Genomic DNA, 27,518 nt, shown 5'->3' on the forward strand with positions numbered 1-27,518 from the left:
ATAATGTTGCCTAGTGATCAACTGTTTGCTGATGCATGCATAAAGCGGCAGCAGAGAAAGGATGGCACAGAAAAGACAAGCTCCTGTTCCAATCTTCAATAGGGGCAAGCGTCCAAGACTAGCGCTTGTAGCTCATCCTGGACACTCCAACCAGCTTCCACAAAAGCAATGGAGCAATGAGTAGGACCTAAGTTGCAATATACATTTTTGCTCAATTCACTGATATTTTCCTTCTTGCAGACATAACTACAACAGGCAGCCAGCATCAGGGACAAACTATGGAGCTCAAGAAAACTATCCTGCTGCTCAGAACCGCAGCTACACTCACCACCCAACAAACACTCGTCAAGACCCATCATTTACACGTGCACATCAACAAACACCAAACCATTCTACAAGTTATTCTAGACCAGACAATTCGTCTACCAACTATCCATCAAGTACAAGCTACAGACAATCTTCTGGGCTGAGAGAAGCGGCACAAGTTGAGTACAAGCAATTCCCCATAACCGATTACAAATCTACTTTCCAACAAAAATCAAGCGATTCTCAACAAAACTCTAGTGGCTCTAAACCAAATTTAAGTAATTATCAGCAAAGTTCCAGTGGTTATCAGCAAGGCCCTACCACTGCGTATCAACAACGTGCTCCTACAGGATACCAAACGAAGTCTACCGATATTTCATCTTATCAAAAATCGTATCAAAAGGGCCCAGAAACAAACTCTCAATCGTACGCACACCAAGCTCAGAGATACCAACAACAAGCAAAGCCACAAGGAAACCCTCTCACACAGCAGAGCAACTTCACTAGTACTCCATATCGCCGACCTCAGCAAACTGTTCCCAACCCTCCTCCATCAAAGACACAAGTTCCTAGTCACTCCAGTGTGGGAGAAACAGCTACTGGGAAAGCGTTTGAACCTGGCAAAACACACGTACGTATATCTGTGTGTGTAATGATACCTACAACATTGCATGTTTGTGTGTACATGTACAAACACACTATAGCAGGCATATAGTTATGTATGTATAATAATCATACTATACACACACCTCATACAAAACCCTACACACAGAGTGCCCAGACTGGACAAGTCGTTGCCAAGGATACCAGTAGGCGTGGGCGGCCCTCCCTCCGACTGCTCACAGCCACTGCCCGAGGCATGAGACACTGGGCCACCTACAAGAGTCACACTCCACTACTCTTTGAAATATTTGGTATCTAAGAAGTCCCCCTACTATTATCACAGTTATTTATTCTTGTGTGTACCCTCTAGGTAAACTGAGTAGCCCTGGAGTGAGCTCAGTGAGTCATGGATGCAAGCAATTCACTATACAGGCATCAGACGGACCAGTTGACTGTCACTTCTGGGAGATAGATCGTTCCCTCCCCCCTCTGAGTGCTGCTGGTGGCGGGTATAGGGTGGTGGGCCATTGGGACGACAAGATGGGTGTGGTCAAGTGCTTCTCTGTGAGGGCTGTGAGGCCAGGGGAGCTGGAGTGTGAGCGTGGGCGTGTGGACGAAGCTGATCAAGAAATGAGGAGATTTGTCGGATCATTAAATACATGAAAACTGAACTACTTGCATTGTAAATTGTAATAATAGACTCATTAATATTTTTAATTCATTGATCATTATTATTATTATTTTGTTATTGTTGTCAATCAGTAGCAGGTCTACAATAATTTGTGATAATTATGATTGTATAATATTTTTCTCTCAAAAAAGCATATAAATTATACTGTGATATGAAGTCAGCAGTACATGATAATGTGCATTACAAAAGACAAGACAAATCAACACAAAAAGCATGGGAATAAAGGTTCACTGTAGGTAATGCTAGCTGAATGAGAATCGTGTAGTTCTTGCTTTCTCTTGTTCTTGTCTCTGTCTCTGTAACTCTGCCTGTGCGTACTGAGCCAGCTGTCGGGGCACTTGGGAGGGGTCCGTTAAAATGGTTGTCTTCTGACTCAGCTCTCTCAGGCTAGTCATCACAACTGCAGGGGAAAGAAATACAGGCAATGATAGCTCCAGTAGTGTAGGGGTTGTTGAAAGCTGTATATAGCAGCAATGAACAATGTATGCATGATACAGGATACTGTGCTGTTAGACTGCAGGGCTTAGACAAGAAGGTACTTATTCATTATTGGAGACAAAAGCAACAGTCTTAGAGAAAGAAAATGTAATTAGACCCCCCCGAGCCCCTTACTGGGTCTGAGGGCTGGTAGGGTACAGCTTTGTTCAAACCAGGTGAGCACTGTCCTACACAACTCATCCACACTGCCAGTGGACACTGTGCTGTTGTAGGTATCAAACAGCTGGCCAAGGATGATGCCAAACTGAGCACACAATGGTCAAGGAGAACACAACAGTTAAATACACACATGCACACTGTATAATACAGGCCAAATAATATGGTAATGTGCTGAAGGAGTAATGAGTGGGCAGATACAATCCAGAACTTGTAGTTTTGCTGTGTCCTTCTCTGCACGTATTCTCTGAACCTCTGTCTGTTCTCGTCAAGCCTCTGGAGGAAGTTGTTATTATTGTCACAAGGAACTATACTAACACGTACAGAAATTCTAGTACAGTATGCTAAAAGTTAAAATTAATGTTCTCCACTATATAAGGTGATATTTGTCAGACCCACCTGTCTGGTGACTGGGACTCCTGAAGCTGGCAACATCTCCTGACATTGAGCAATGGCCGTGTTCAGTTCCTCTATCTCTTTACGTAGAGCTTGTGTCTTACGTTCCCTGTCATCCCGCACCACGTGAGTGTGGTGGATGTGCTCAATGGCTGCAAGGGAAGAACCCAAAGTTAGCTAACAGTCCCATTTCAGGGTAAATCACCAAGACTATATATGAACAATAATTATACATCCTCCTATATACATGTGTGTGTGTGTGTGTGTGTGTGTGTGTGTGTGGGAGGGGATGGCTTACTCTTCTCCAGGACGACTGCTTTGCTGACCTTGCCGCTGGGGTAGGAGGAGAGGTTCACTACGAGGCTCTGGAGGTGGTCAAACCCTTGCTGTACGTGTGTGGAGGAAGCAAAGAACCATATTTAAAATTCACTTTATAGTGGACAGAAAAAAATGCACATAATTAACCTATTCCAACACACTATAGGCACACAACTACACATCAAAGCTTAGCACATTAGCCCCCCCCACACACCCACACACACACCCACCTTGATGCTCCCACGACGCTTCTGCTCTGCACTGATGTGAGACTGTCTCCTCAGCTCTCTATACACTTCCTTCTCATCCCCACTCAGTTTACGAGACGGTTTCACTCGTAGGCCTGCTAGTCCAGTGGGTGTGGTCTCAGTGTCACTACCAGACAGATAGTAGGGGGAAGGACCAAGGGGAGTGGTCGAGGGATGAAGGGGCGTGGTCGAACCACCACTCATGAGCAATTGATAGTCAGGTACCTGAGGATGGTAAAGGTGCAGTTATACGCATGAGCACATTACATACAATTGTGTAGTTCTGGTGATCCATTTTTTTTAAAGCTAACACATGTACGTATGGGGCTGTATAAGATCGCTATGGAAACTTGCTTGTACAATGCTGGCACACTAGAATAAGTTAATATAAATCACTACCTCGTTAGGAGAGACCACGTTTGGAGGGGAGGAGAGGTCACTAGCCACACCCCCTCTATGCACCTCCTCCAGAGACATCTTAGCCGAGGCTCCACCCACTTCCTGTCCGCCAGGGCCGGGTGTGGTCAACAATACATCACGTAGAATGTTCACAAGGCTTGGATCAGACAGAACAGTTTGTAGCATTTGTTTCTGCTGCTCTGATGCTTTCCCCGCAGATGACATTTGCTCCATAACCGTTTGTAACAACTCGGAATATTGTCGCTCTGCAAAGTTCTTTTGTTTGTCTATTTCTTGGATTTGCTTGTCATGTTCTGCACTCAGCTTCTGTACTTGTGCGCGGAGACGGTTGATTGGTTCACTTTTTCCGCGCTCGAGAGGGGGGCGTGTCCGAGGTACAGGTGATGAGGTCACGACCCCAAGGTTGCCGGCACTAGACACACGAACAAACGGCTGCTCCATCATGTGATCCTGAGAGCTGGTCATGTGACTGGAAGGAGTGTACTGATTGGCTTGAGAGAATGTAAACGTGTTAGGAAATTTAAATGCATCAGCGGGTGTGGGCCTTGTGGGGACGTGAGGGCGTGGTGGGGGCGTGAGCTGTGGAGGGGTGACTTCAAACGCCCCCTCCATATCGTCCACTTTATGCTGTAAAGACGCTTGAATACTAAATATATCCTCTGATGATGTCATAGGGTTATTGTTCATAGTAGAGAACGGTTCGTTTCCTTGCTGCTGGTAACCTGGCAACGAGTAACTATTCTGATTGGGCGATCTTGAATTGATTACTGGCTCCGCCTTCATCGGGTAATTAGACAGCTCTCCGATATTGAGATTTCCACGTCTGTTTTCAGCAGAAGGCATGTTCAGAAATGCTGTCGGGGACAAACTCTGTTGTTGCTGTGAGGTTGTGAAGGGGTCGACTTGTGGGGGCGGTGTGTAAGATGTGTGATAAGTGGGGGGTGGTGTGGTACTCGGAGCTCCAAATATAGGTGAGGCATGTGGTAGTGGTTGTTGAGCTGTCGAGTAAAAGGACCCACCCATAGAACGTGGGAGAACAACTGGAGACAGAGACAGAGAGTTGACCATTATGCTCATGTACATGTATTTTTGGTATATAGCAATCTGTAGTCCATTAGAGAGGCCATTCAAAGGGCTACAAAACGAAATTTTTAATTATGAAATTGGACAATTCTCACTCAAGTTACGGGCACTCAAAGGTACCTCCCCAAAAATAGCCGTTCAAGAAAACACAATACGATGCACACACTTACCGTCCATGGGCTCCAATCTGTTTAGGAAATCATCAAGCATGGGGTTGAGCATGTCAAGCTTAGGCTGTTGGAAGCCAATTAGCCCTGGTGTGGGGTTAAAGGTCAGGTCAGCGTACAGTAAGGGGGTGTGGCTTACTGTTGGGGTCGTCAATGGAGGGGGAGGTGTCCATGAACGAGAAAACAGGATCAAAAATGTCCGGAATATTGATTGGCATTCTTGCTGTATCCATAGAGTGGGTGTATGGTGGGTGTGGTTTACTCTGAAGCTCCTCCTACATGTACAGACAAAGTAAAGCAGTTATACAACACAGTGCACACACTCACAAACACTGTCAGTGCTCTCTCTATCACCTCAGCCAGGTACGGGTCAGGGCCACGGGTCTTCTACACAAGGAGGAATGAGGGAAGGATAACTGTCAATATTTGGAGGGTCCATTGAATAACTCACATTTTTCCTGTGGTAATGTATTCTCCATTTCCTGTACTCGGAGGCTACGGCTGACGGCTCCCGCTTCCAATACTTGCCTTCTAATACCACGGCCTAACGAGTGTGTGGGTGTGTGTGTGTCATGTGATCTCATGGATATACTAGCCTTACCGCTTGTCTCTTGTGGTGGTCCAACTTTCGCTCAATATCAAACCGACAAAACTGTGGAACACGTCTTTTTTGAACTGTGTGTGTGTGTGTGTGTGTGTGTGGCCTTCACTAATTGTGTGTAGTGTGTGGGTGGGTGGTGTGTGTGCGTGTGGCCTTCACTAATTGTGTGTAGTGTGTGGGTGGGTGGTGTGTGTGCGTGTGGCCTTCACTAATTGTGTGTAGTGTGTGGGTGGGTGGTGTGTGTGCGTGTGGCCTTCACTAATTGTGTGTAGTGTGTGGGTGGGTGGTGTGTGTGTGCAACCAAACAATAGAGTACAACATAATTAGATTACTTCCTCAACTCCAAACATTGTGTCAGCTGCTTCTGTGCACAAGACACTGCACATTGTACAATACTAACAATACCCAATCAACTGACACAATCGCATGCCCCCTCACACACACACCCACACACTCCTCACAACTCACACTGCAGGTGCCAGGAGCGCCATATTCCATTACTGAGACGGATCTGATCTGTCTTGATCATTTGAATGTGTCTGAAATGCTTCCATTGTGGCTGCACCAACACTCCACTGCACAGGGGGTGGGTGGGTGTGGTTAACACTTCCCACACACCACACAACCCCACACTTATCACACACCCCACACGTACCTGCACTCGACGGTGAGCGTGTCAAACAGGTTAGCGAGTGTTGAGAGATTGTGAGGATCTCGCTGACTGAATTGAAACTGATTGTTACGTCGTAGCATCGTCATTGCTGGGGAAAACTCAAATCCCCCACCAGCCATTCTGTAGAATGTGAATGAACTTTGACCCCTACACACAGGTTTTGTATCCTAGTTTATAGTACAGCTCTGACTATGTGTGCCTCACCTCCTGATATATATGAGTGGACTTCTTATAGATATATCTCCACGTACTTGAAACACAACGGAGCACTTGTTACCAGTGAACTTTGACCTCTTCTGCAGCTCACATGGTCATTACCGGACCAGTTCCGAGGCCGTTTTTTCTCTATAGTTACGATTTGGCGGTAGGCCTTGTTCAAATGAGAGCCGCGGTCTTGTTTAGAGGCTATACTAATTCGCTATTTTGCAATCAGAATTCGCACACAAAACATAAAAACAAACACACACAAGTAACAACACAGTGCTAGTCTACTCTAGGCAACAGTGATGACTCCAGGTATGACAATCTGAAACACCTTAGCCTCGGCCAAAATGGCCACAGTTAAAAACGTGACATAAATGAGTATGAGGAACACTCCGTATGCTCGTTTGAGTCTAAACTTTAGGATGAAGAGGACAACCAGAGAACAGGATAAACTGAGCAGCAAGAATAGAGACGCTAGCAGCTCCACTTGGGTGAAGTACAACTGCAGTGTGTGTGTGTGTGGGGGTGGGGGGGGGGCAGTGTGTGTGTGTGTGGGGGGCAGTGTGTGTGTGTGTGTGTGTGAGTATAGCACCACTTTTCTTATAATGGTACTTGCTATTATACTACAAATGTCAACCATTGCTATACACACACTACACACACACTACACACACACTACACACACTATACACACACTACACACACTACACACACACTACACACACTACACACACTATACACACACTACACACACACAAAGCCTAACCATAACATAGCATGCGTGCTGGTACTCTCACCTTGAAGGCGAACCCCTCACGACCTAGAGATTTGATGATAGAGCCTAACCCAATACCAAGGAGAATGTCTGAGGAGGTGACAACTAAGGAAAGAACAACAGCATGATTGTACACATACACATACATGCATGTACTGATATATTTAAAGGATACTCAGTAGAGGTCCTCCAAAGCATGCTCCAATAGCCATGCGTGGAAACCCTTGTTTGGCCATCGTTACATTGGACACTGCGTCTGTGTGTGTGTGTGTGGGGGGGGGGGGTAATGTATGATCACGTTATAGTCATGTGATCTGCTTATATACCTCCGATGCTATTGCCCCAGGCTAATAGTGTGAGTCCCAGTATACCCTCGGAGAGATGTACCACAAGGCCAAATGCCTGCAGGGTCAGAGGTCAAATGAGGTTATTTTAAAGGGGGTGGAGGAAGTACCTGTAGAAGATTGACAATCTCATTCACTGTGCTGTATATCCACACCACGGCAACAACAAACCCCACCCACGCATATATCTGCAGATAGGAACAGAGAGTCAATAAACAGTGGACTGCAATAAACACACTGCAGCAACTATACGTACAAACGTAGCATATACTTGGAAGGACATAATCACAAATTTAAGAGAGCTCTGATCACTCACACAGTGGTAAATTGGAGGCTTCTCGTTCTTTGAAGTGAGAGCAACAATAATTGCACAGATGAGACTGAAGACCAGCACTATTCCTGCCACAGGGAATACATCGCCAATCAGGTAGAAGCGATCTGAAGAGACAGAGGGGGGGGGGGGCTTATACATAGGCCATGGTAAAACAGGCGAAAAATAGACATTTGGATTTTAACACAAGTCTCTCTCTAAACTGTCATAAAATCAAAAAAATGTATGCTATTGTACCAACGGAACTAAAAGTTATGGCCGTTTAAAGATGCTTTATTTAACCCCATAGCTGTTCTCACACACATAGAGAGATACACGAACTATTATAACAGCTCACATTTGATGATGAGGATGACAAACATTGGAGAGGTGACACAGTGCACCACGTTGAGCCACTTGTTCCAGTTGTGGTCGTCCTCGTTCCTATCCACCATTGGCACCGTCAGGGATAGGAAGAAACTGGCTGGACTCTAGTGGGAGGGGTCAGAGGATTACTAGGGAATACAAGGAGATTACTGGAGAACAATAGGTATACTAGAAATTACTGACCTTGAAGACCTCATAAATCTTTCCCAGGATACCCAACTCTTTGAACGACTCCCCGAATGGCCAGAGGGCTAGTAGCATCTTGATAAATGGATGACGTCTTCTTATCTTGAGATTAACAAGAGGGTTCTGCTCGTCCTCGTCAGAAGAGTCCTCTGCCAGTAATGGTTCCTTCTCTGTCTCTTCTGGCCGTTCACTCAACTGTGGAGTAACTTTAGTCTTTAGTTTGGACCAACCAATTTCCAAACTAACAGATCCATTTAGTTAGTAGCTACACATGTACGTAGTTGAGAGGTCTATCATTAACTTTATAATAATTACAATGAGCCCAAGACACCAATATGCTTATTTTATACGTTGTTTGCTTGTCTATAATGTTACCATGCTGGCGCTCCTGGATCTGCTGTGACTGCGATGGACCTCCTCCCACACCTGAGACAAGTGAGGTATCCCCACAGCCGCACCCACCTCCTCCGTTATATCCAGAGCACCTGTGTGGGTGTGTGGAGTGTGTGTGGAGTGAGGGGGTGATGAGTGTGGAGTGTGTATGTATGTGTGTGTGTGTGTGTGCTAGTGTACCTGATAGTGTCTTCCTCATCTTCTTTGGTCGACCATATGCTGCTGGCCTAACAACTGCACCATACGAGTACTCATCAGTTGGAGCTTCAACAGACGCCCCTCGTCTACGAGAAGTGGGTGGGGCTAAGCTCTCCCCTCCAGCGTGGAACCCAGAGGGTAAACTTCCCGTCATGTCCCTCTCACGAGCTACAAGGGAACAAGCAATGGAAAATCTAACCTGCAAAGTATTGCAATAGAGATTTGGGGACTCTTTCAGCTGCCACAACTTGAATTCCGTGAATCCAATGTCAACAAATTTATGATTTTCTGAAAGCTTAGAAAGAGACCTTTTAAATGATGTTATCAAAGTTTATATTTGAGAGTTAAAAATATTTGCCAACTTGGCAATACCATGGATTATAGCCCATGGTCCAAGGCCGAAAAATAACAAATTAGGGCCCCGACAAAATTGTGGATTAAAACACATCATTTGAAAGGTGTCTTTCTAAGCTTTCAGAAAATCAGAAAATTTTTGACATTGGATAATTGTTCCTAAAGTTATGGCTGTTTAAAGATATTCAACTACAACCCCCCCCCCCTCATTTCAATCAATGGTTCGGGGACTCTTTCAACAACCATTACTTTAGTATCGTTGATCCAATGCCAAACATGTTATGATTTTCTGAAAGCTTAAAAAGAGACCTTTTAAATGATGTTATCAAAGTTCATATTTGAGAGTTAAAAATATTTGCCAACTGGCAATACCATGAATAATAGCCCATGGTCCAAGGCCGAAAAATGACAAATTAGGGCCCCAATGAAATTGTGGATTAAAACACATCATTTGAAAGGTCTCTTTCTAAGCTTTTAGAAAATCATAAAATTATTGAATTTGGATCACCAGAACTCTTGTAGTACAGAATGCCAATGAATCACCTTTGCCGGGCCGAATAAGAAGTTTTGTGTTTTCGTTTATTTCCTCCTCTTCATCGTCTTCATCAATTACTTGAATCTGAATGCCGTGACCTATGACCCCTGAGGACTCGGACACACTGAGACTGGGTATCTGAAAGTTCTTTGGATCGTCTCTTTCTCTCTTTATCTCCTCTACGTCCTCGCTGGATGTTTGTATAGAGCCGCCAATGTCCGGGGAGGGGAGGTGTGAGAACATACTAGTTGATCGCTTTGCACTAGCACTAGAGGAATCCAGCTCCTTGCCCTCAGGTAGTGCGGGGGCAGCTGTGTGTGTGGGGCGGCAGCTATGTGAGTGTGTGCGGGGGCGGCTGTGTGTGGGGGGCTATGTGAGTGTGTGCGGGGGCGGCTGTGTGTGTTAGTACACAGGATAAAGTATACACGTAGAGTTCAGAGGTTAAAGTGCAAGGATACCTACATGTACACACTGCACTGTAGAGTTGCTGCACTAGCAGACTATAGTAGCAGCCTCTTCCCCTATCACATGACCTAATCACATGACCTACTCTCTCTATCACATGACCTACTTGGAATATCCCCAGTGCCAGCTCGTTTAATATTTCTCCATTTCTTGTAGCGTTGGTAGGAGAACCGACCCACTATCACCACGACAACGTACACTATGTACATAGAGATGAACCCAACCGCATGAAATATGCTGACATAGTTGGTCCAGAGCAGATAAAAGGTCCAGAACACGGCTGACATGTAGAAGATGATGTCACGCAAGAATGGTCGCTGGGTTAGTGAGAAGGGCTTAGTGATGGTGACAGCTCCAACCACCACCGTAGTCACAAAGATACCAGCACCTGCCAGTGTGTGGGAGGGGGGGTTAGAAAAAATCCAATGGAACAAACAATTGATTATTAGTTGTTAGTTGACATTAACTATACTATCATCCAAGCTTTAGCCCCACCCCCCACACACAGACCCCCCACCTACCAAAGAGTGCTCCCACAGCAAGGCTGGCCTTCTCATCATCTGGTTGGTTGATGGCAGAGATGGCGCTGAATATATCAGGAGCTCCATTACCAAACGCCAGCAATGTCACTCCAGCTATGTTCTGGTTGAGTCGCAACACTTGTGACATCACCGTGAGGGCAGGACAAAAACTGGAAGAGGAGGGTTGAAATTAATCCAATCAAGGCTTGTGGTATTGCGAGACTAATTAACAAAGTAAAGGGGCTATACCTAATACATTGCTGAGTTGTTTGAAGTAGTCATACAAATCACAGTGAATGCAATACTAGCATGTACATGTAGACTGGTGTAGACAATGGCTGTGTACACTCTAAGAGGGGGTGCTCCTACTAGCACCTACATGTACATGTAGACTGGTGTAGACAATGGCTGTGTACACACTAAGAGGGGGTGCTCCTAATACAGACTATAGAATACAACAGCTGCAGTACTTACTATTCCTCTGCTGTAGCTCCCAACACCACAAACAGGAATATCAGCCAAACAAACTGTGGGAGAAATGCAGACAGTGAGGAAATGCAGACAGTGCGTATAATCAAGCGTATAAGTAATATACACTTTGGGGTTACTGAGAATCTTGTAAGCACGTACGTATTCAATAACAGACATAATTATCTGACATTCTACAGTTTCAGTGTTGATAGGACAACACATACACAGTGTTAACAATCAGTGCAAAGATACTGGATTATAGTACAGTCAGGCATAAGTGGTTGTACTGTACAATGGCAAAGGGGGAGAGTGATGGGGGGAGGGGCTAAAACACACCACTCACCAATATCACCATGGCGAGGGGTATGAGGTTGAAGGGCATTTGACAATAAATGAAGTTGAGATAGTCAATGATACCCTCTTCAGAGCCACAGCTCTCCACACACGTCACAAACACACACGCTGAAGAGTTGCTACTAAGATCGTGAAGGTCCGAACACTGTGTACACACAGAGGCATTATAGCGTGCATATATACAGCTAAAAGTAACAAATAACATCATGTATATACAGTTAAAATTATAATAACATCATTATTTTATATACTTATACATGTACAGTTATAGCTGTACTGAAACACACATATAAAGTGCATTGAAGGGTTTAGGTAGCGTACATGCAATGTATCAAATAACATCGTGTATACAGCAAGATGTAGCTCAATAGCTAGCTGTACATAGTGTCTGTGCATATTATATTATATTATAGTGCAATACTTATAGGTAGCATACGTACATGTGCTGAGGCAAGGTCCACAGGTAGGTCCTCCATAATCAGCCCATTATCATTGCAGCTGTCATTGCTGGCATTGCCTCCCTCCTCATCACTGGGAGTGCTCAACAGCTGTCTACCCAGTCTCCCTGAGGCTGGTGAGGCCGAGGGAACATGATACACTCCAGACAGTAGGTAGAGGAAGAAGCAAGTGAAGGTCACCATACACACATAGCCACGCAACTGACGGACGGGTATCCCGCACTCAATGCTTCCAGGCATCACTGGTACAGTAGCTTGCAACACTCACTTAGGGCAGACTAGATTTTGCTATAATAATATGCTTGTTAGAGTTTATTCATGTTTAGCATGTGGTTGGATTGGAGGACAGGTCACGCCCACTAGTATGTTATTGTATCATGTGATTAACCTTTTGACCTTCTTAGCTTCCTTCCCTATAATTGCTGCCGTTAGACCTTTGACCTCCAATGTTTGCTGATTCAGCACATCATGGCTGAACAAGAACTGTATTCTAGTGGCTCTAGTTTTTACCTGATAGGAAACATTCCAGCCGCTCTACGATCGGCAGACTTGAGGAACTTCTTCTCCAGGCTCGTTGAAGGAAGTGTGTTCCTGTGCTTCCATTATAAGCATCGCCCAGAGCACAGTAAGAGTGGAGCAAGTACTAGTAGCTCTGAGACCACTACCAAGTGTTGTGTAGTTGTACTCAAGGCTGGAGTGGAGGAAGAGACAGATTTTATCAAGGCGTATTCGAACAAGAACTGGCTTGACTCAAACGGAGATGTACTACTTTGTAAAACACGAATCCAGTCGTTAACAATAACAGACAATAAAGACACTCAAACATCAGGATCGGCCATACCGTGGGATGACCTTCGACCCCTACCAGAACTGAACCCTCCTGCGGTAATGCCTATAGGAAATGTAGGTACACCTCTGAAGACCTTTATGGACTTAATACGAAGCTGTAAACTGCCGGGTCATGTGATAAAGAAATTACGACTCGAGTTTCCCAAGAGTAGAAGCACTCGTCGCTATGGAGCAGTCAAAATGGACTATGGTTGCCGTAGTAACTGGACTGGGAGCGGGGAGACTAGTGTGGAGAGAGATCGGAAAGAACAAAGAGAAGATGACGAGGACAGCCATGATGAGGATGACATACCATCAGTGAGTGTACACACACACACACACACACCTCTGGTACATGTAGGGTTACCAACCATAACTTCTGTTTGGATGTTCAATTTCAGTGATTAACATTTTTGTGTAGTTCTAAGTTAGGTCAGACTCTAACATGCACAGGATGACGACCATGATGCTGAAGAATGGGAGCGATATGAATCACTACACAATGATGTTGATAAACAGGTGAGGTTACATTAACAAATTGGGTAAAGAGTGATCATTTAATACATACCCTCAGTGTACAGTTCACCTGGTAAAGGGTCATGTCAGTATAGCCACTGTCTTAGATGTGTCTGTCACTTCACACCGTTTGTCCTCATGCAGGGGCGTGATAAGGAGAGGCTATTTGAGGAGGAGCTGGAGGTAGTGTGGGAGAAGGGTGGGAGTGGCCTCGTGTTCTATACTGACTCCGCCTACTGGCAGGAGAAAGAGGGAGGTAGAGGACAGTTGTTACTAAACATCTAATTTGCACTGATTTCATGTTTAGAGTTGCCACAGTTTCTATCTGTAATGGTAATTCTATTTGAACTTACTACTGTTTTTAAATTAATTAGAGGAGTTAATCTACTTGTAGGCAATTTCCACAAGTATTTGTTATGTTCATGTACTACCTCTTTGTTGTGTGTACTAACTGACTATTGACTGTCTTTCTCTCTCTCAACTAGATTTTGATGAGCAGTGCTCTAAGGAGGATGACTGGAACGTGGACACTGGACTCTACTACCCTGGTGGTGGGGCTGATAGAGATGCAGTGGCTCTGAATGATATGACCCAGGAGACACGACTGAGAGAGGGCAAGGATGACGATAGGGAGACTTGGAATACTGCAGCAGGCTTTGAGAAACACACCAAGGTAGGTTGATAGCTATAATAGCTCAGTGATAATTATAATTATTTGTTTGGTGGGTGTTTAACATGTGCGTGTGTTGATGTTGTCACTACCATATATAAATTATAGTGCCATGCTAGCTATTTTAGTTACTCTTAATTGCAGGGGTTTGGCAGTCGTGTTCTCAAGCAGTCTGGTTGGAGGGAGGGTCAAGGAGTGGGGGCTTCCAACCAGGGGAGAGCATCACCTGTGGAGCTCAATGGCCAACTACCAACTGTCAAGAAAGGCCTTGGGTAAGGGATGCACACTCTATTTAGCTATTATTTTAGTAAATTTTTTTTATATATATATTTTTTCAGTTATCGTGGAGAGAAATTGGATAGAGTTCAGAGAAAGCGACCGTTGACAAGGGATGTGCTGATATCTACTGTGTATGACAAGCCCTGTGAAAAGGAGGCCACTGTTTTACGCAGTGCCCCAGTAGGCACTCTCAAGTACAGAGACTTTAGAACTGGAGGAATATTGAACCATCCTCCTAACAAACTGCCATAGAAGTTCTCATTATTATTTTTATCACACCTGACATCGTTTCATTGATATGATTATTATTTGTTGTGTAATGAGAATATTAACATATTATATACTGTAGCTAGACTATAGTAGCTCTAGTTTTCAGTTTGCTTCTCTGTTGGCTAATAGTTGTAGGCTCCAGACATCTGGAGTTGCTCAAGATAGGGCCTCACTTTCTTGTCAAACGTCACAGTAGACACTTGCCTCTCCTGTATCCTCTCTTGTCGAGCCACTTCTTCAAACTGAACAAAAACAATAAACACATTAATATCACATTACAGCCAGGTCTCTACCTTTCGTCGACGGAAAGCTTTCTCTTGTTTTTCTAAGAGCTGAGTTCTGGAGGGGATGGGTTTGGTAGTGTAGTCCTTCAAACACCTTGGCACTGGTGACTCCTTCCATGGCTTGTCTGGCTCAAAATGAATAGAGTATCCCAAAGAGGAGGACTGCTTTGGAGGAGGCTTATTTTCAGCCATGCTTGCTGGTAATACTTGGTTACTAGGGGCATCAGGCCCTTGAGGGATTATACACAGCTGCCTTGTATGGTACAGTATTATTATGTACATGTAGATTGAAACAATTGATGTAACAAGGCAAGCAACAAGTAGACTGCAGAATTTCAGACAAAATTAGCACAAAAAATAAATAGTAAGTGCAGTTTGATCATAAATAAGATGGGGGGGGGGGGGTGTTCAACAGTTCAGTTAGTTCAGTGCTTGCATGTTTCACTATGGCTGTCCCATGACTTGAGCTGCACAAAATATAATATAAGGAAATCTTAATAATGAAACAACAATAAGTATATTAATACACAAACAAACACTACAAATACATTGTTATTGTACATGAATCATACAAGATGTTATTAAGCAAATTTGTTGTTGAAAGCTCTTCATTTTCAGTTACATACATATGGCACACACACATACCTGACAATCCCTGCCACACACACACACACGCACGCATACCTGACAATCCCTGCCACAGTACCATTCTGTCCTACATCCAGAGCACAAGTAGGTAGCGTCACGTCCACAACGAGAACACATACGATGAACCTTAGGAGCAATTGTTCGTGGCCTTTGACCTGCAGGTCGAACCAGCGACAATCTTGATGGGATGGCGCCTGAGATGGGCACAACCTCAGCGTTTGGTGGTGCAATGCTTCGAGCCGTTGCAACTGGTTTAGACGAGTATCGTGGTCCATTGGCTTGGAATTTCTTCCATGCATCTTCAAAAGCTGTAACGAGCATATCTTCATTTGAACTAGTGAAAGCAGCACTGATATTCTTGTTAATAGTTTGCAAGTGAGAGTTTAAATCATCAGAAGGTCCCTCACAAGAGGAGGTTGGTGGCGGTGGTGGTGGTGGTGGCGGGGGTGTGTGTATTGCAGTTTTAGGCTTATCTGTTTGGGTAGGACTTCTGACAATAACAGCACCTTCATAGGATCCGAGTTGCCGTGGATACATGCCCATCCCAGTCGTGGTAGGTAGAGCATTGACTATAGCGTATGGTTTAGTAGTATTCACATGAGCAGCTGATACAACATCATTAGTGTAGTACACTGGGGGATTAGTGGAGGGGGCTTTAATATGCTTGCTGCTCTGTGGTTGAGGCATCATGTTGGCAGGGAAGTAGATAGGCGGCCTCCCTGGTGATGGTTGTACGCAGTACACATACTGTGGTTTGTTAGCCTCTAACAGGGGAGAGTAATGCCCACTAGGGCTCAGGATGACGGTTGTGGGGGAGGACATTCCAGTCAGTGGCGGTCGCAGTGCAGGAAATTCCTGTATAACGAGTATAGATAAAAATGCATATTACTAGAATGTTTTGCAAGCATCAAACATACACAAACTTTGTGAGCGTTGATCACTTCGCAACAATAAATTGCACAAATCTAAACTAGTACTGGTATGGCAATGTACACGCACCGCTAGTAGATGCTATAATACAGTCATGTACAATAATAATAAATCACTTTTTTAGTAGAATTTGATGGCTTTGGCTTTGGCTCAGTGGGAGAGGGAAAGTTCATTTTGGGTTTCTTAGCATGGCCAGTATCTGGCAGAGAGTAGTGGGCGGGGTTTAGGAGGACGTTAGTGGGTGGGGCCCGCTGTTGCCATGAAAATTCCTACAAGGGATAGATACACACACACAAAAACTTTAATATTAGAATCACTAGTAATACTACACACGTGTACACATAACGTTAGTTCCTAAACAACCAATGTACCACTTGTTAGCCATACAAAATATACACAATAAATCATAACTCTACTTTTTCCAAACTTTGATGTGGTTTGCCATCTCTGTACAACATACCTTCTTGGTAGAAGGTGATGGTTTTGGCTCAGAAGGAGAGGCCACTCTGGGTTTCTTCTCCACAGAGGTAATAATGACATCATCTGTCCATGGCCTCTTGCTGCTTGTGGGGGTGTGTGTGGTTACAACAGAACTAGCTGGAGGCCGTATCATCACGTCAGTATTAGCCATCATCAGAGCTGTAGGCTGCTTTGAGTGTACAGGGACAATCGTATTTGGTTTAGTAGTATTAGCAATGACTGTCGCACTAGTGGAAGGTGGTGGTGTGTTGCTCATAGTTGCTGCTGCTATACTGGGTGGGGTGGTAGGTGGCGGTGTACTGGTGACTGCTTGTGCTCTGCTGCCTTGGTGACCAGGAGTGGTGGTCAATGGTTGTACATTAAGAGGTTTGTGTGCTTGTACAATAACTGTGGGTGAACTGATCTTATCTACAAAGGATGGAGTAGTAGGTGATTTCACCACAGACACTTTACTGCCCTGGACATCAATATTGAGAACTGGTTGGTCCCTGCCAACTATAGGAATGTCTTTAGATTGAGTTTCGTTGCTGTTCATTATTTCTTTCTCCACAGGAGGGCTGAGTGGTTTATTTTGATGGCTATCGGTAGGGGATAATTCAAACATGTCATCGAATGAGATAAACTCTGGAATATTGCTTTGAGAAGGTAGAGGGGATGCAGTGAATGCTGGGGATGGTTTGTTGCTAGTTGGGGTCAAAACTTTCTCGACAGTTTTGCTCGTTTGTGAAATAACAGATGGTTTGCGTTTGGGTGGGGATACCAGAGTTACAGTAGGGAATATATCATCAGTTTGGCTTGTTGCTTGCGATGGGGACTTGACAGAGGGTGTTTTTATTTTCACTGAACCGTCGCAATCATCTTGAATACTCAGAGACACACGTAGTGACCTCGGCCTAGGCTCTAGCACGGGAACACTTCCATGACCATTCAGCTGAACCTTGTCAGGTCTAACAGGCTCTCCTGGTGTTGGCAGTCTCGTGACAAACAATGTGCAAGCATCGACTGAAGATCTTTTGTGCTTCTTTCTGTGCACGTGGGAATGTTTTTTCTTTCTTTTTCTGTCTCCTACTGCAAGAGGCTCAGGAGTTGACTCTGGAGTGGTTTCTGGCGTGTATTTACACTCTGTGTCCATTGTGTGTGCATGTAGGGACGGGAGGGTAGTGGGTGTGGTCAACTTGTCACCAGGGGTAACTGGAACGACGGAAGCAAGTTTATGTCGAACGGTATTAGCATTTGAGAGAGGACTTCGTCTTCGGTCCACAGGAGGTGCTGCTAGTCGTGGTGGCCGGGGGTCAGAGTCCACCTTAACACCACGTGGTGGTCGGGGGTCAGAGTCCACCTTAACACCACGTGGTGGCCGGGGGTCAGAGTCCACCTTAACACCACGCAGGGACTGCAGAAATCAACACATGTAATAAGATCTCTGGTGCCATATACAGAGAGCTGGGAATAATGGGGAGCTCATACAAAGGCACACATTATTTTGGTAAAGTAGCAGCCATATAACACAAATACTCTTTTGTTAGCCCTCAAAAAGGCTCTGAGACAAACCACAGCCCACCACAAGGAACTACAGATAAGGCAGCTGACAGCTGTTGCAACTTCATCAGTTTTATGTTTATACCAGTAAAACTTACCCTTCTGGTACCATTTGAGCTGCTGTTGCTCCTCTGTTCTTGAAGAGCTTCCACTTCACTTTCATCATTGTCGCTTTCATCAGAGATGAGGTTTTGCAGTACATCCAGTGATTCAGTCAGGTAAGGGCATTTCTGTCCACGTATGCAATGTATACACTGCCACGGAGTGTCCAGTTTGAGAGCGCTGGTCGGGATGGGGGGGGAGTGGCACTTCTGGTGATAACCTGTGGACGGAGATCGAGAGAGACAATGTTATGCTGTTACTAGATACCTCTTCTCCTGTACATGTAACTTGCAGGATGCTACAAGTTCCTAAAGGAACACTGTTGTACATCATTTATAGCTACCAGAATGCATTAAAACGTACACAGACATAATAAGGGTAGGCCCCCTTGTTATAAGAATTGTTATTTGTGGGTGTACCAAAAAGGGGCGTACAAAATGTTATACGGGGGGGGGGGGGGGGTTATTCACGATCCTATCAGACAATCACTCGTATTCACAGCAATTAACACTCACCCCTAATGCATGGAACCACGTGCTTTTTTAGGGATGCTAGTGTGTGTGTAGGTCCTCATGAATAAACTAAATCACCCACCCACATGCACACACCCACACACCCACCCACACACACACATACCCATCCACATGCACACACACACACACACACACACCCACCCACATGCACACACACACACATCAGTACCTATGCCACAAGTGTCACACAGGACTATCTCATTTGGAGTCTCGGAATCATCTTTCTTGCATTTGATGCAAATGATATCCGTTGTTGTCTCGTCAACTACAGAGGGGGGGGTGATAAATGATCATTGCTAAGCAACGTGTCAGTTATGATGACACTTCACACCTTGGGAAGACATACAAAAACTTTGGCTGCATACCAATAATATATTAAGTAACGATCCGCGTGAGAAATATACTTTAACCTAATATCCTGCACATGGAAAATCAAATAATAATGTCTGTATTTACTAAATTAGGTAGGATGCACAACATCCAACATGTTGTTGATTTATGTATAATTATTGTTGACTACAAAAATAATGCAATGAAACTATCTGTGCGGCCATCAGCTAGCTATCGCTAATAATACGAGCAACAATCAACTGTTAAAGTACATCAATCATTGAACAGTGCAGCTCACAAGGATTGCTGTACAGCTTTGTACATGCACTGCACACACTGCAACTGGCTAGCTAAGTGCATGCAATAGCCACACTCTATTTTACATAGCCATGTAAATTAATTACCACTGTGTATCTGACTGAAGTGAGCTTCATCCTGAGACTTATCATCAAACACAACGGTGCACTTTCTTCTCTTGTGGTCGACTCTCTTTATCTTAGCGAAGTAGACCATCCCGTCCGTCCATTTCACTAAAACTAGGTCTCCTGCTCTGAAGGCAAACTCTCGCCCGTGTAGCGTTCTCCCTCTGGTTTCTAGGCTCTTTGTACTCATCTTCAATACTGGTCTACTAGCTACGGCTAACGTATAACGTCAGTAACTAGTATAATTATATAATAGCTTTGTTTTCTAGTCAACTCAAGAAGGTCGTAGGCCACATGCTACACACGTACACTATCAAAACCAATCAATTAATTTTTCTATGTTACCGATCTTAGTGGTCACTATTAAATTACTGCCCCAGGAAATAATTATGTGTTAAAAATACTTTGTCAATGCACATGGAAGTAATAAGATCTGAGAATTCACTGCACAAGACACTTATATATAAAAAAAATTTAACTCTAAGCCATGATCACATACATAATAATAAGACATAAAAATTAATTATAACTGACGACCCAATAATGATAATTATAATTATATCAAATGCTAGCTATGTAATGTGATTAAATTCGTCCCGAGCTTGACACACTCCATAACTTCAGACACAATGTTGACAGCTATCTTCACAGTCAGCTCCTGTGCAGAGGAATTATCGTGAAACTTTAACAGTCACAATTATAGAGCCATAATTATGCATGCATGTACACCTCTCCCACACACACACACACACACATACACACCCACACACACACACACGCGCACACACACACACACACACACACACACACACACCCACACCCACACACACACACACACACAACATGCTGCATGCTGTTCTAGTTATTATACACCAAAGTGCCCACCTCTTCTTGCTCTCGCCGACGTACGATCCAAGCAAAGAGACCAGGCTCATCTGCATATATAAGCGCATGGACACATGCAGAGAGCATATGCATGTTGCATGCATGACACAGAGAGCATACATATGTGTGCATGTGGTAGCTAGTGTCTAGATTTCAGCCCTATACCTTTACTGATAGGTTCCACTTCTGATACGTACATTCCAAACTGATCTACAAAGCCAAGCCTCAACCTGTGTGGGTGACATAGGTACATGGTTGCTATGGTTATATCGGCATGTATACATGCATGCAAAGGTATATACAATTACCATACATGGTTATATATGGCGTATCTATAGCTGTTGAGTAGTACCATGCATGCAATCAACCTATATAGTGCAGAATGTAAGCCAAATACTTGATATTTACTAAGACATGCGTACTTTACTTAGTCATATAAAATCAAAATTCACTGAACAATGTACTGAGATGGTGAGTGCTATATGTATAACATGTATGGTATATATAGCTAAGTACGGTAAGTGCTGTCTCTGCCATATTGTATCCGGGTCATCTATATCCCCCCTCCAGTCTGCATGTGATACTAGGTGTCTATGTGTTGCTGTGTGTGGCTTAGGGGAGTCTAGGGATGCAGCATTGAGCATGTGCACCAGCTCATTCAGGAATCGAAGGTAGATAGAGCTCCTCAGAAAGTCAGGGTAGTGTGTCTGTGTGGGTGTGTGTGGGTGTGCATGGGTGTGTATAAACTGATCTATCATATATATACTGCATGGATAACAGACCACAGCTGCTCATGCAATGTCTACTGCTATATACTTTTACTGAGAGTACTTGAAACAACAGAAGCTACTACAGCTATCCCTAATCCACCCCACCCCCACCCCCCCTGTATAGTTCATGTCCCCCAATCCACCCCACCCCACCCCACTATCATATACACAGTATTCATTACACATGATTGGTGCAGCAGGTGTTCCAAACATGCTATTCCATGACAAACAAGTCATGAATGAAAGCACTGCTAAAGTGCCCTATTACACGCATTCCTAGAAGCCTATATAGTGTATGCATGAATATTGGAGTGGCTACATACCATAATCATTCTCTGTTATTGCAACACAAAGGAAACAGTATACGTAGCTTTTAAAAGGACTCTATTCCTGACCAATAGGAAGCTTCCACATGTGTAGACCACCTGCTACACACCTGTGTCAACATTTATTAGTAGTCTTTGATTATGGTTTCAGGAAGCTATATATATACTAGGCTGTATTATAGCTCTAGGAGGCTGTATTATAGCCATGGAATACTTAGAAGGGTCCGGCCAGCTAGTGAGACACTGTGGCTATATGAGTATACATGTGCATGATGACATCATTCTATTAAATACAGCCATGCCATGTATGCAGATCATACTAGGAGATATAGTATAACAGCTAGCACATGCATGCATGCATGCAGCATGCAGCTTCTTGAGGCGAATTGAATACCTGTATTATATATAGACAGCTGCATGCAGGACATATACAACATGCCTGCACTGCATGTACATGTACATGCATGTGCATGCATGCAATGCACTAACATGCATGTACATGCTATGGAGGCATGCATGCAGCTATATATTATTATACACTCTTGCACGATAGCTATATACCTGACTCATGGCTTGATAGGCCCTCTCCTGTGCTGAAGTGTAGGAGTCACTACTAGGCCCGTGCTCACTGCATATCCTGTTCTCAATATCCATCCTCACACCGTCGCCCAGGCCCAGTGGCTCAGTTGCTTGCAGGGAGAAGAACCTGCAGCCACATGCGTTATGCATGCACAAGAAGTCATTCTGACAATTCTCATGAAGTGTTGTACATGCAGTATATGATAATATTCTTGTACAGTATATGATTATGTACCATGAATGCAAGAAATGAAAGGTATACAAATGTTAGTGTTTTTATAGGTCGCTGAAGCTTGTATGTATATACGCTGCTGCTTGAGTATACATAATGAAAGCACTCTAACAGACAAATGGTGAATGTTTCAGTGTACATTATCTGTGCTTATTTTAACTAGTGTGTGGTAACAGCGAGGAGTGCAAGCATGGGAATACTCAGAAGAATAGCATACCACAAAGGAAGAGGCCACTCAACACCACAGTGTATTTAGGGCCATAAAAGGCATGAGTCCATTAGCAGAACCAACAAAGAAAACTATTATTGTAGAGTGGTGCCAGATGTCTGCTGAGTGGTCAGACACTTAGAGTGAGTAGTGACCACTATAAAGGACCACTATAGTGGCCCAACTGCTACAGGCCCACCCCTCAGGCCTACCACCAACAGCTGCACACACACTACCAAGCTAAAAATCTACAGAGGCTCTGCCAATTTTCTTATTATGATTGGTTTGTAATAACAGTCTTATCTGGAACTCTCCCACACACATTCACCACATACTCACATGATTGAGCAAACCACCCAACTGTGGGTATGGCACTCAGTCTCTAATTACTCAAATTACTGAACTCAATTAAAAGGTTCAAAGTGTCCCACAACAATTGGCAGCAGCTGGAATTATTATATTCATAGCCAGGGACATTAATTAGCTCATGTCCATTACAGGTTATAAAAGTTTAGACCAAAACACATTTACCCAAACCATGGGAGCTGTGATAGCTTATTGTGATGGCTTATTGTGATGGCTATTAAGTGTTCAATGTACTGTTCACCCGATTTTTTAGCAGCTCAGTCATGTACATATTAACAATGGCATTCTCTACACACAACACAATTATAGCTACCCCCTGGCCTACAAAAGCTACCCCCTGGCCTACGAAAGCTACCCCCTGGCCTACGAAAGCTACCCCCTGGCCTACAAAAGCTACCCCCCATGGCCTACACAAGCAGCTATTATATCGGAATGCAATACACTTTATTTGATACCTGTCATATATAGCTATAGCATCTCTGGTATCTACATCAACATCAGGAGTGTACTGAGGCTGGGTGAGCTGGCGGTGGAAACTGTCCGCCATTAGCCAGAACTGGACCAGAGAAGAGGCACCCTCCACCTCCATGTACTGTGTGTGTGTGGAGGGGGTAGTGTGTGTGTGGGGGGGGTAGTGTGTGTGTGTGTGTGGGGGTAGTGTGTGTGTGGGGGGTAGTGTGTGTGTGTGTGTGTAGGGGGGTAGTGTGTGTGTGTGGGGGGTAGTGTGTATGTGTGTGGGGGGGTAGTGTGTATGTGTGTGGGGGGGGGGGGTAGTGTGTGTGTGTGTGTGTGTGTGGGGGGGGTAGTGTGTGTGTGTGTGTGGGGGGGTAGTGTGTGTGTGTGTGTGGGTGGGGGGGTAGTGTGTGTGTGTGTGGGGGGTAGTGTGTGTGTGTGTGTGTGTGTGTGTGTGTGTGTGTGTGTGTGTGTGGGGGGGGGGTAGTGTGTGTGTATGGGGGGGGCATGTAACTGAAGAAGTAGTGTTGTGATACTGGTTTTGTTTCCATCACATGCAGTGTATACATACCCTCACAGTCTAGGTACACACAACAATATCACATTCCCCAGAGATATAACTAACACACAGTTTGAACACGAGTGAAAATATGTGAAAATAATTATGTGAAAAAGCTACAAATGCACGGCCAATCCAGTAGGTTGTTGCAAGGTACTGAGAGCATAATAAATCACTGGATACATGTCACATGTATGTAGCATTCAAGCTAGAGCCTTTACAATGGATAGCTGCATACAAACCTCCATGAAGTAGAAGAGGGCATTATCTGCTAGGAGAAAGTCGAGGAGACCCAGCTGCCCACTGGAGATGTACTCTAGCTGATAGCGACACAAGTGAGCGCTCCTCAGGAACTCAGGATAGTAGCTATGGAGACATATATGACATGGAATCATTACACAATAACTTGTCAGTATAATTACCACTGTGACCAGGAGCACATGAGCACATGAGCATATATATAACTGTGTTTGGTGCTCCTACTATCACACATATATAAATCTAACTACAGCATTCGTTACCTTCCTTATAGAGTTATGTACGGATCTGATCTTTCCGTTTTGAAATTGAACTCTCAAAGTGGACAGTTAAAGTTATAGTTAGTGAAAGACTTCCCCTGAAAAACAACTCCCAAGCCCAAACACTTCATGCATGCATGCACACATACATTGGGAATAAAGGGAACTGATTAATATACTGTTATATTATTATTATGATCATTAGTTGATAATACTGATTCATTTACAATGGAAGAGAAACAACTATTCATAATCTTGTATCAACAGTTATTTATTTGGGGAACTATGGATAAGATTTCAACACAAATAAACACACAGCCAGCTATCACCACTTAAGATAACATTGCAATCCATTACAGAATCTTTGAAACAGAGGGTGTAGAGCGTTCCTTATATGGATTTCTAATCTTTACACATTGTGGTGTCATAAACACATTGTGGTGAAATGCCAAGTCTACTTATAGGAAGCAAAATTCAAAAACAAAATGGCTTTTTCTTGTGACAAAAGCGGTATTATTAGATGGAGAATAGTGCATCAGACAGAGCTGCTTGGACTGTCTTATCAAAGTGTTGCTGAGAATCTTCAAGTTGATCCATCAACTGTTTGTAGAATAGTGCATTGTTGACATGCTGACTAAGATCTACAACTTTATGGTTGACAACAGATAACCTTATAAGGAACGCTCAACGCAAAAAGCTTTTTTGGGACATTGCAAAGATTTTGCAAAACCCTGTAACACTACACACACAGGCAGACTAAAGGAACCACTAAGAAAAGTTGTATAACAGGTCATTTTTCAAAGGACAACATTTTCAGAAATGTTAATCACAAAACTATGTACCCATGCTGGTATTCAATGCATGTGCTGCAACTCTCTACCAACTTGTTACCGTTGTACCTAATTCATGAAAAACAGACCCTTTAAAATTACCTGCTATACTTATACAATGAATAGTTGAGTGTGGAGGTGTGTGTATCGTGACTCTAGTGTGTGGAGGTGTGTGTATCGTGACTCTAGTGTGTGGAGAGGTGTGTGTACCGTGACTCTAGTGTGTGGTAGACAAAGTCCTGCGCCTCCCTGAAACACTGGCCATGTACGATGCCATCCTCGGGGCATATGTTGACTATATGTGTGCATGAGGGCAGTGGCAGGACAATGATATCGGATATACCAGCAATGTAATTATAATTGTACAAATTACTACAAATATATAATTTTACACACAACTAACACGCATGCATGTACAGGCAGTATTGCATTAATAACATAAAGCCATTTTTTCCTTGTCAATATAGGTTAGATATTTCTATGATGTAATGCACCTTCAATCTTCTGTCTGATGCCTGCTGGTACGTCCACAGGGCTCAGTGCATTCAGAGCTATGTACGTAGTATATATCTCCATAGCATCTGTTGCCACAGCTACAAATAGTGAATCATTAGATAAAGTTATACAGGCTTTTCAATATAATAAATGCACACGTGCACACACACACACACACACATACACACACGCACGCACGCACACACACACACACACACACACACACACACACACACACACACACACACACACAGCACACACACACACACACACACACACACACACACACACACACACACGCACACGCACGCACGCACGCACGCACGCACGCACGCACACACACACACACAGTACACCATTCAGCCCAACTATGAATGGGAGTAGTGTGTGCGTGTACGTGTACGTGCATAGTTACTTACAACTGAATCTGCAATCTGCAATGTATATGATAATTAATTGCATTAAGTAATTAAGAGGATTGAGTTTCAATACACTTCCCCAAACATAATGAAACCTAACAACGCTATATATAAGTAAATTAACACTGTTCCCAGTTTCCTCCAAAGCCATTCAAGTGTGTGGATATAGTCTATACAGTGCATGATGACATCATAACACACATACTCACACAAGCTGACTTGTTTACTAAGACTGGTTGCTATGATACCAGGTCGTGTGACAGTCATGTGATTATCGGCCATACTTTGTTCAGGGCACAACACAAGTGGTGATACTCCATTACCCAAAGAGACGGTTGTAGTATGTTCTGCCTGATCACTGGCACCTCTTGTGGGGTTGTCTAGTGTCCTCACACCCTCACAGTCTCCGCCCACACCCTCACAGTCTCCGCCCACACCCTCACAGTTTCCACCCACACAGGGCACACTAGTCACAGGGTCACAGGGACGACGAGGGGTTGCCTTGAAGGCTTCTACGGACAACCAAAACTGTACCAGATGAATGGCTTCCTCTCCTTCCATGAACTGAATAAAGTAGTCGAGCATCGAGATACGTGATTGGTCGATGAGCACAAGGGGGAGGGGCTTACAGAGGTCAGAGGTCAACTTGGACGTCATACTGACGGAAACTATATATAATTTATATATAGTGACAGATTTATCGGCTAGAATGAATGAAGTATGCCATCATTCTCATTGACTGTACATACTATGAGACATACCTAAGTAATGGCTGTTCCCACAAGGTGTCTTGATGTCCCCCTAGTCCCTAGTCCCTGTACAGTGGTGTCTGTGATCAACCTAGCTAGCTATAGCTTGATACATGCAGTACTATCAATATTTAATGATGGGCTTCTACCAGATGTAACCAGCCACGCCCCCGAATACAAATG

General features: G+C 44.0%; 7 protein-coding genes across 7 annotated transcripts; 2 read left to right on the plus strand and 5 right to left on the minus strand.

Moving 5' to 3' along the window:
* The first annotated feature begins 40 nt into the window (after window positions 1-40).
* On the plus strand, window positions 41-1,646 carry LOC135339404 (spermatogenesis-associated protein 22-like). Its single transcript, XM_064535488.1, has 4 exons — window positions 41-180; window positions 241-937; window positions 1,079-1,220; window positions 1,280-1,646. The coding sequence occupies exons 1-4, from the start codon at window positions 62-64 to the stop codon at window positions 1,570-1,572; spliced, it is 1,251 nt and encodes a 416-aa protein (XP_064391558.1). The 5' UTR covers window positions 41-61; the 3' UTR covers window positions 1,573-1,646.
* A 52-nt stretch (window positions 1,647-1,698) lies between these two features.
* Window positions 1,699-6,512, minus strand: LOC135339400 (carbohydrate-responsive element-binding protein-like). The gene is made up of 15 exons (XM_064535483.1): window positions 6,365-6,512; window positions 6,143-6,280; window positions 5,956-6,062; window positions 5,488-5,561; window positions 5,338-5,430; window positions 5,214-5,273; window positions 5,026-5,161; window positions 4,890-4,973; window positions 3,616-4,676; window positions 3,199-3,441; window positions 2,949-3,036; window positions 2,654-2,802; window positions 2,456-2,530; window positions 2,213-2,342; window positions 1,699-2,000 (listed from the first exon to the last, which is right to left on the minus strand). Exons 2-15 carry the CDS (start codon window positions 6,277-6,279, stop codon window positions 1,843-1,845), a joined length of 2,595 nt encoding a protein of 864 aa, XP_064391553.1. The 5' UTR covers window position 6,280; window positions 6,365-6,512; the 3' UTR covers window positions 1,699-1,842.
* Window positions 6,513-6,579: 67 nt separating this feature from the next.
* Window positions 6,580-12,481, minus strand: LOC135339401 (mitochondrial sodium/calcium exchanger protein-like). The gene is made up of 16 exons (XM_064535484.1): window positions 12,098-12,481; window positions 11,647-11,802; window positions 11,307-11,359; window positions 10,833-11,002; window positions 10,418-10,699; window positions 9,855-10,157; window positions 8,940-9,125; window positions 8,742-8,851; window positions 8,364-8,561; window positions 8,152-8,284; window positions 7,800-7,921; window positions 7,594-7,671; window positions 7,466-7,541; window positions 7,315-7,395; window positions 7,162-7,229; window positions 6,580-6,866 (listed from the first exon to the last, which is right to left on the minus strand). The coding sequence occupies exons 1-16, from the start codon at window positions 12,353-12,355 to the stop codon at window positions 6,654-6,656; spliced, it is 2,487 nt and encodes an 828-aa protein (XP_064391554.1). The 5' UTR covers window positions 12,356-12,481; the 3' UTR covers window positions 6,580-6,653.
* A 62-nt stretch (window positions 12,482-12,543) lies between these two features.
* Window positions 12,544-14,734, plus strand: LOC135339403 (G patch domain-containing protein 3-like). The gene is made up of 6 exons (XM_064535487.1): window positions 12,544-13,261; window positions 13,397-13,462; window positions 13,604-13,715; window positions 13,945-14,132; window positions 14,274-14,401; window positions 14,468-14,734. The coding sequence occupies exons 1-6, from the start codon at window positions 12,584-12,586 to the stop codon at window positions 14,658-14,660; spliced, it is 1,365 nt and encodes a 454-aa protein (XP_064391557.1). The 5' UTR covers window positions 12,544-12,583; the 3' UTR covers window positions 14,661-14,734.
* LOC135339408 (uncharacterized) lies at window positions 14,697-15,191 on the minus strand. The gene is made up of 2 exons (XM_064535492.1): window positions 14,972-15,191; window positions 14,697-14,920 (listed from the first exon to the last, which is right to left on the minus strand). The coding sequence occupies exons 1-2, from the start codon at window positions 15,152-15,154 to the stop codon at window positions 14,801-14,803; spliced, it is 303 nt and encodes a 100-aa protein (XP_064391562.1). The 5' UTR covers window positions 15,155-15,191; the 3' UTR covers window positions 14,697-14,800.
* Window positions 15,192-15,243: 52 nt separating this feature from the next.
* On the minus strand, window positions 15,244-20,304 carry LOC135339399 (mucin-2-like). Its single transcript, XM_064535482.1, has 7 exons — window positions 19,929-20,304; window positions 19,364-19,459; window positions 18,658-18,881; window positions 17,001-18,413; window positions 16,657-16,809; window positions 15,647-16,465; window positions 15,244-15,429 (listed from the first exon to the last, which is right to left on the minus strand). Exons 1-7 carry the CDS (start codon window positions 20,134-20,136, stop codon window positions 15,388-15,390), a joined length of 2,955 nt encoding a protein of 984 aa, XP_064391552.1. The 5' UTR covers window positions 20,137-20,304; the 3' UTR covers window positions 15,244-15,387.
* Window positions 20,305-20,362: 58 nt separating this feature from the next.
* LOC135339402 (A-kinase anchor protein 10, mitochondrial-like) lies at window positions 20,363-27,511 on the minus strand. Its single transcript, XM_064535485.1, has 11 exons — window positions 27,348-27,511; window positions 26,796-27,254; window positions 26,167-26,265; window positions 25,883-25,967; window positions 24,567-24,690; window positions 23,768-23,904; window positions 22,489-22,633; window positions 21,348-21,538; window positions 20,997-21,061; window positions 20,832-20,881; window positions 20,363-20,604 (listed from the first exon to the last, which is right to left on the minus strand). The coding sequence occupies exons 2-11, from the start codon at window positions 27,241-27,243 to the stop codon at window positions 20,515-20,517; spliced, it is 1,434 nt and encodes a 477-aa protein (XP_064391555.1). The 5' UTR covers window positions 27,244-27,254; window positions 27,348-27,511; the 3' UTR covers window positions 20,363-20,514.
* Window positions 27,512-27,518: the final 7 nt, after the last annotated feature.

Source organism: Halichondria panicea, chromosome 8, assembly GCF_963675165.1.
Source record: "Halichondria panicea chromosome 8, odHalPani1.1, whole genome shotgun sequence".
NCBI lineage: Eukaryota > Metazoa > Porifera > Demospongiae > Suberitida > Halichondriidae > Halichondria > Halichondria panicea.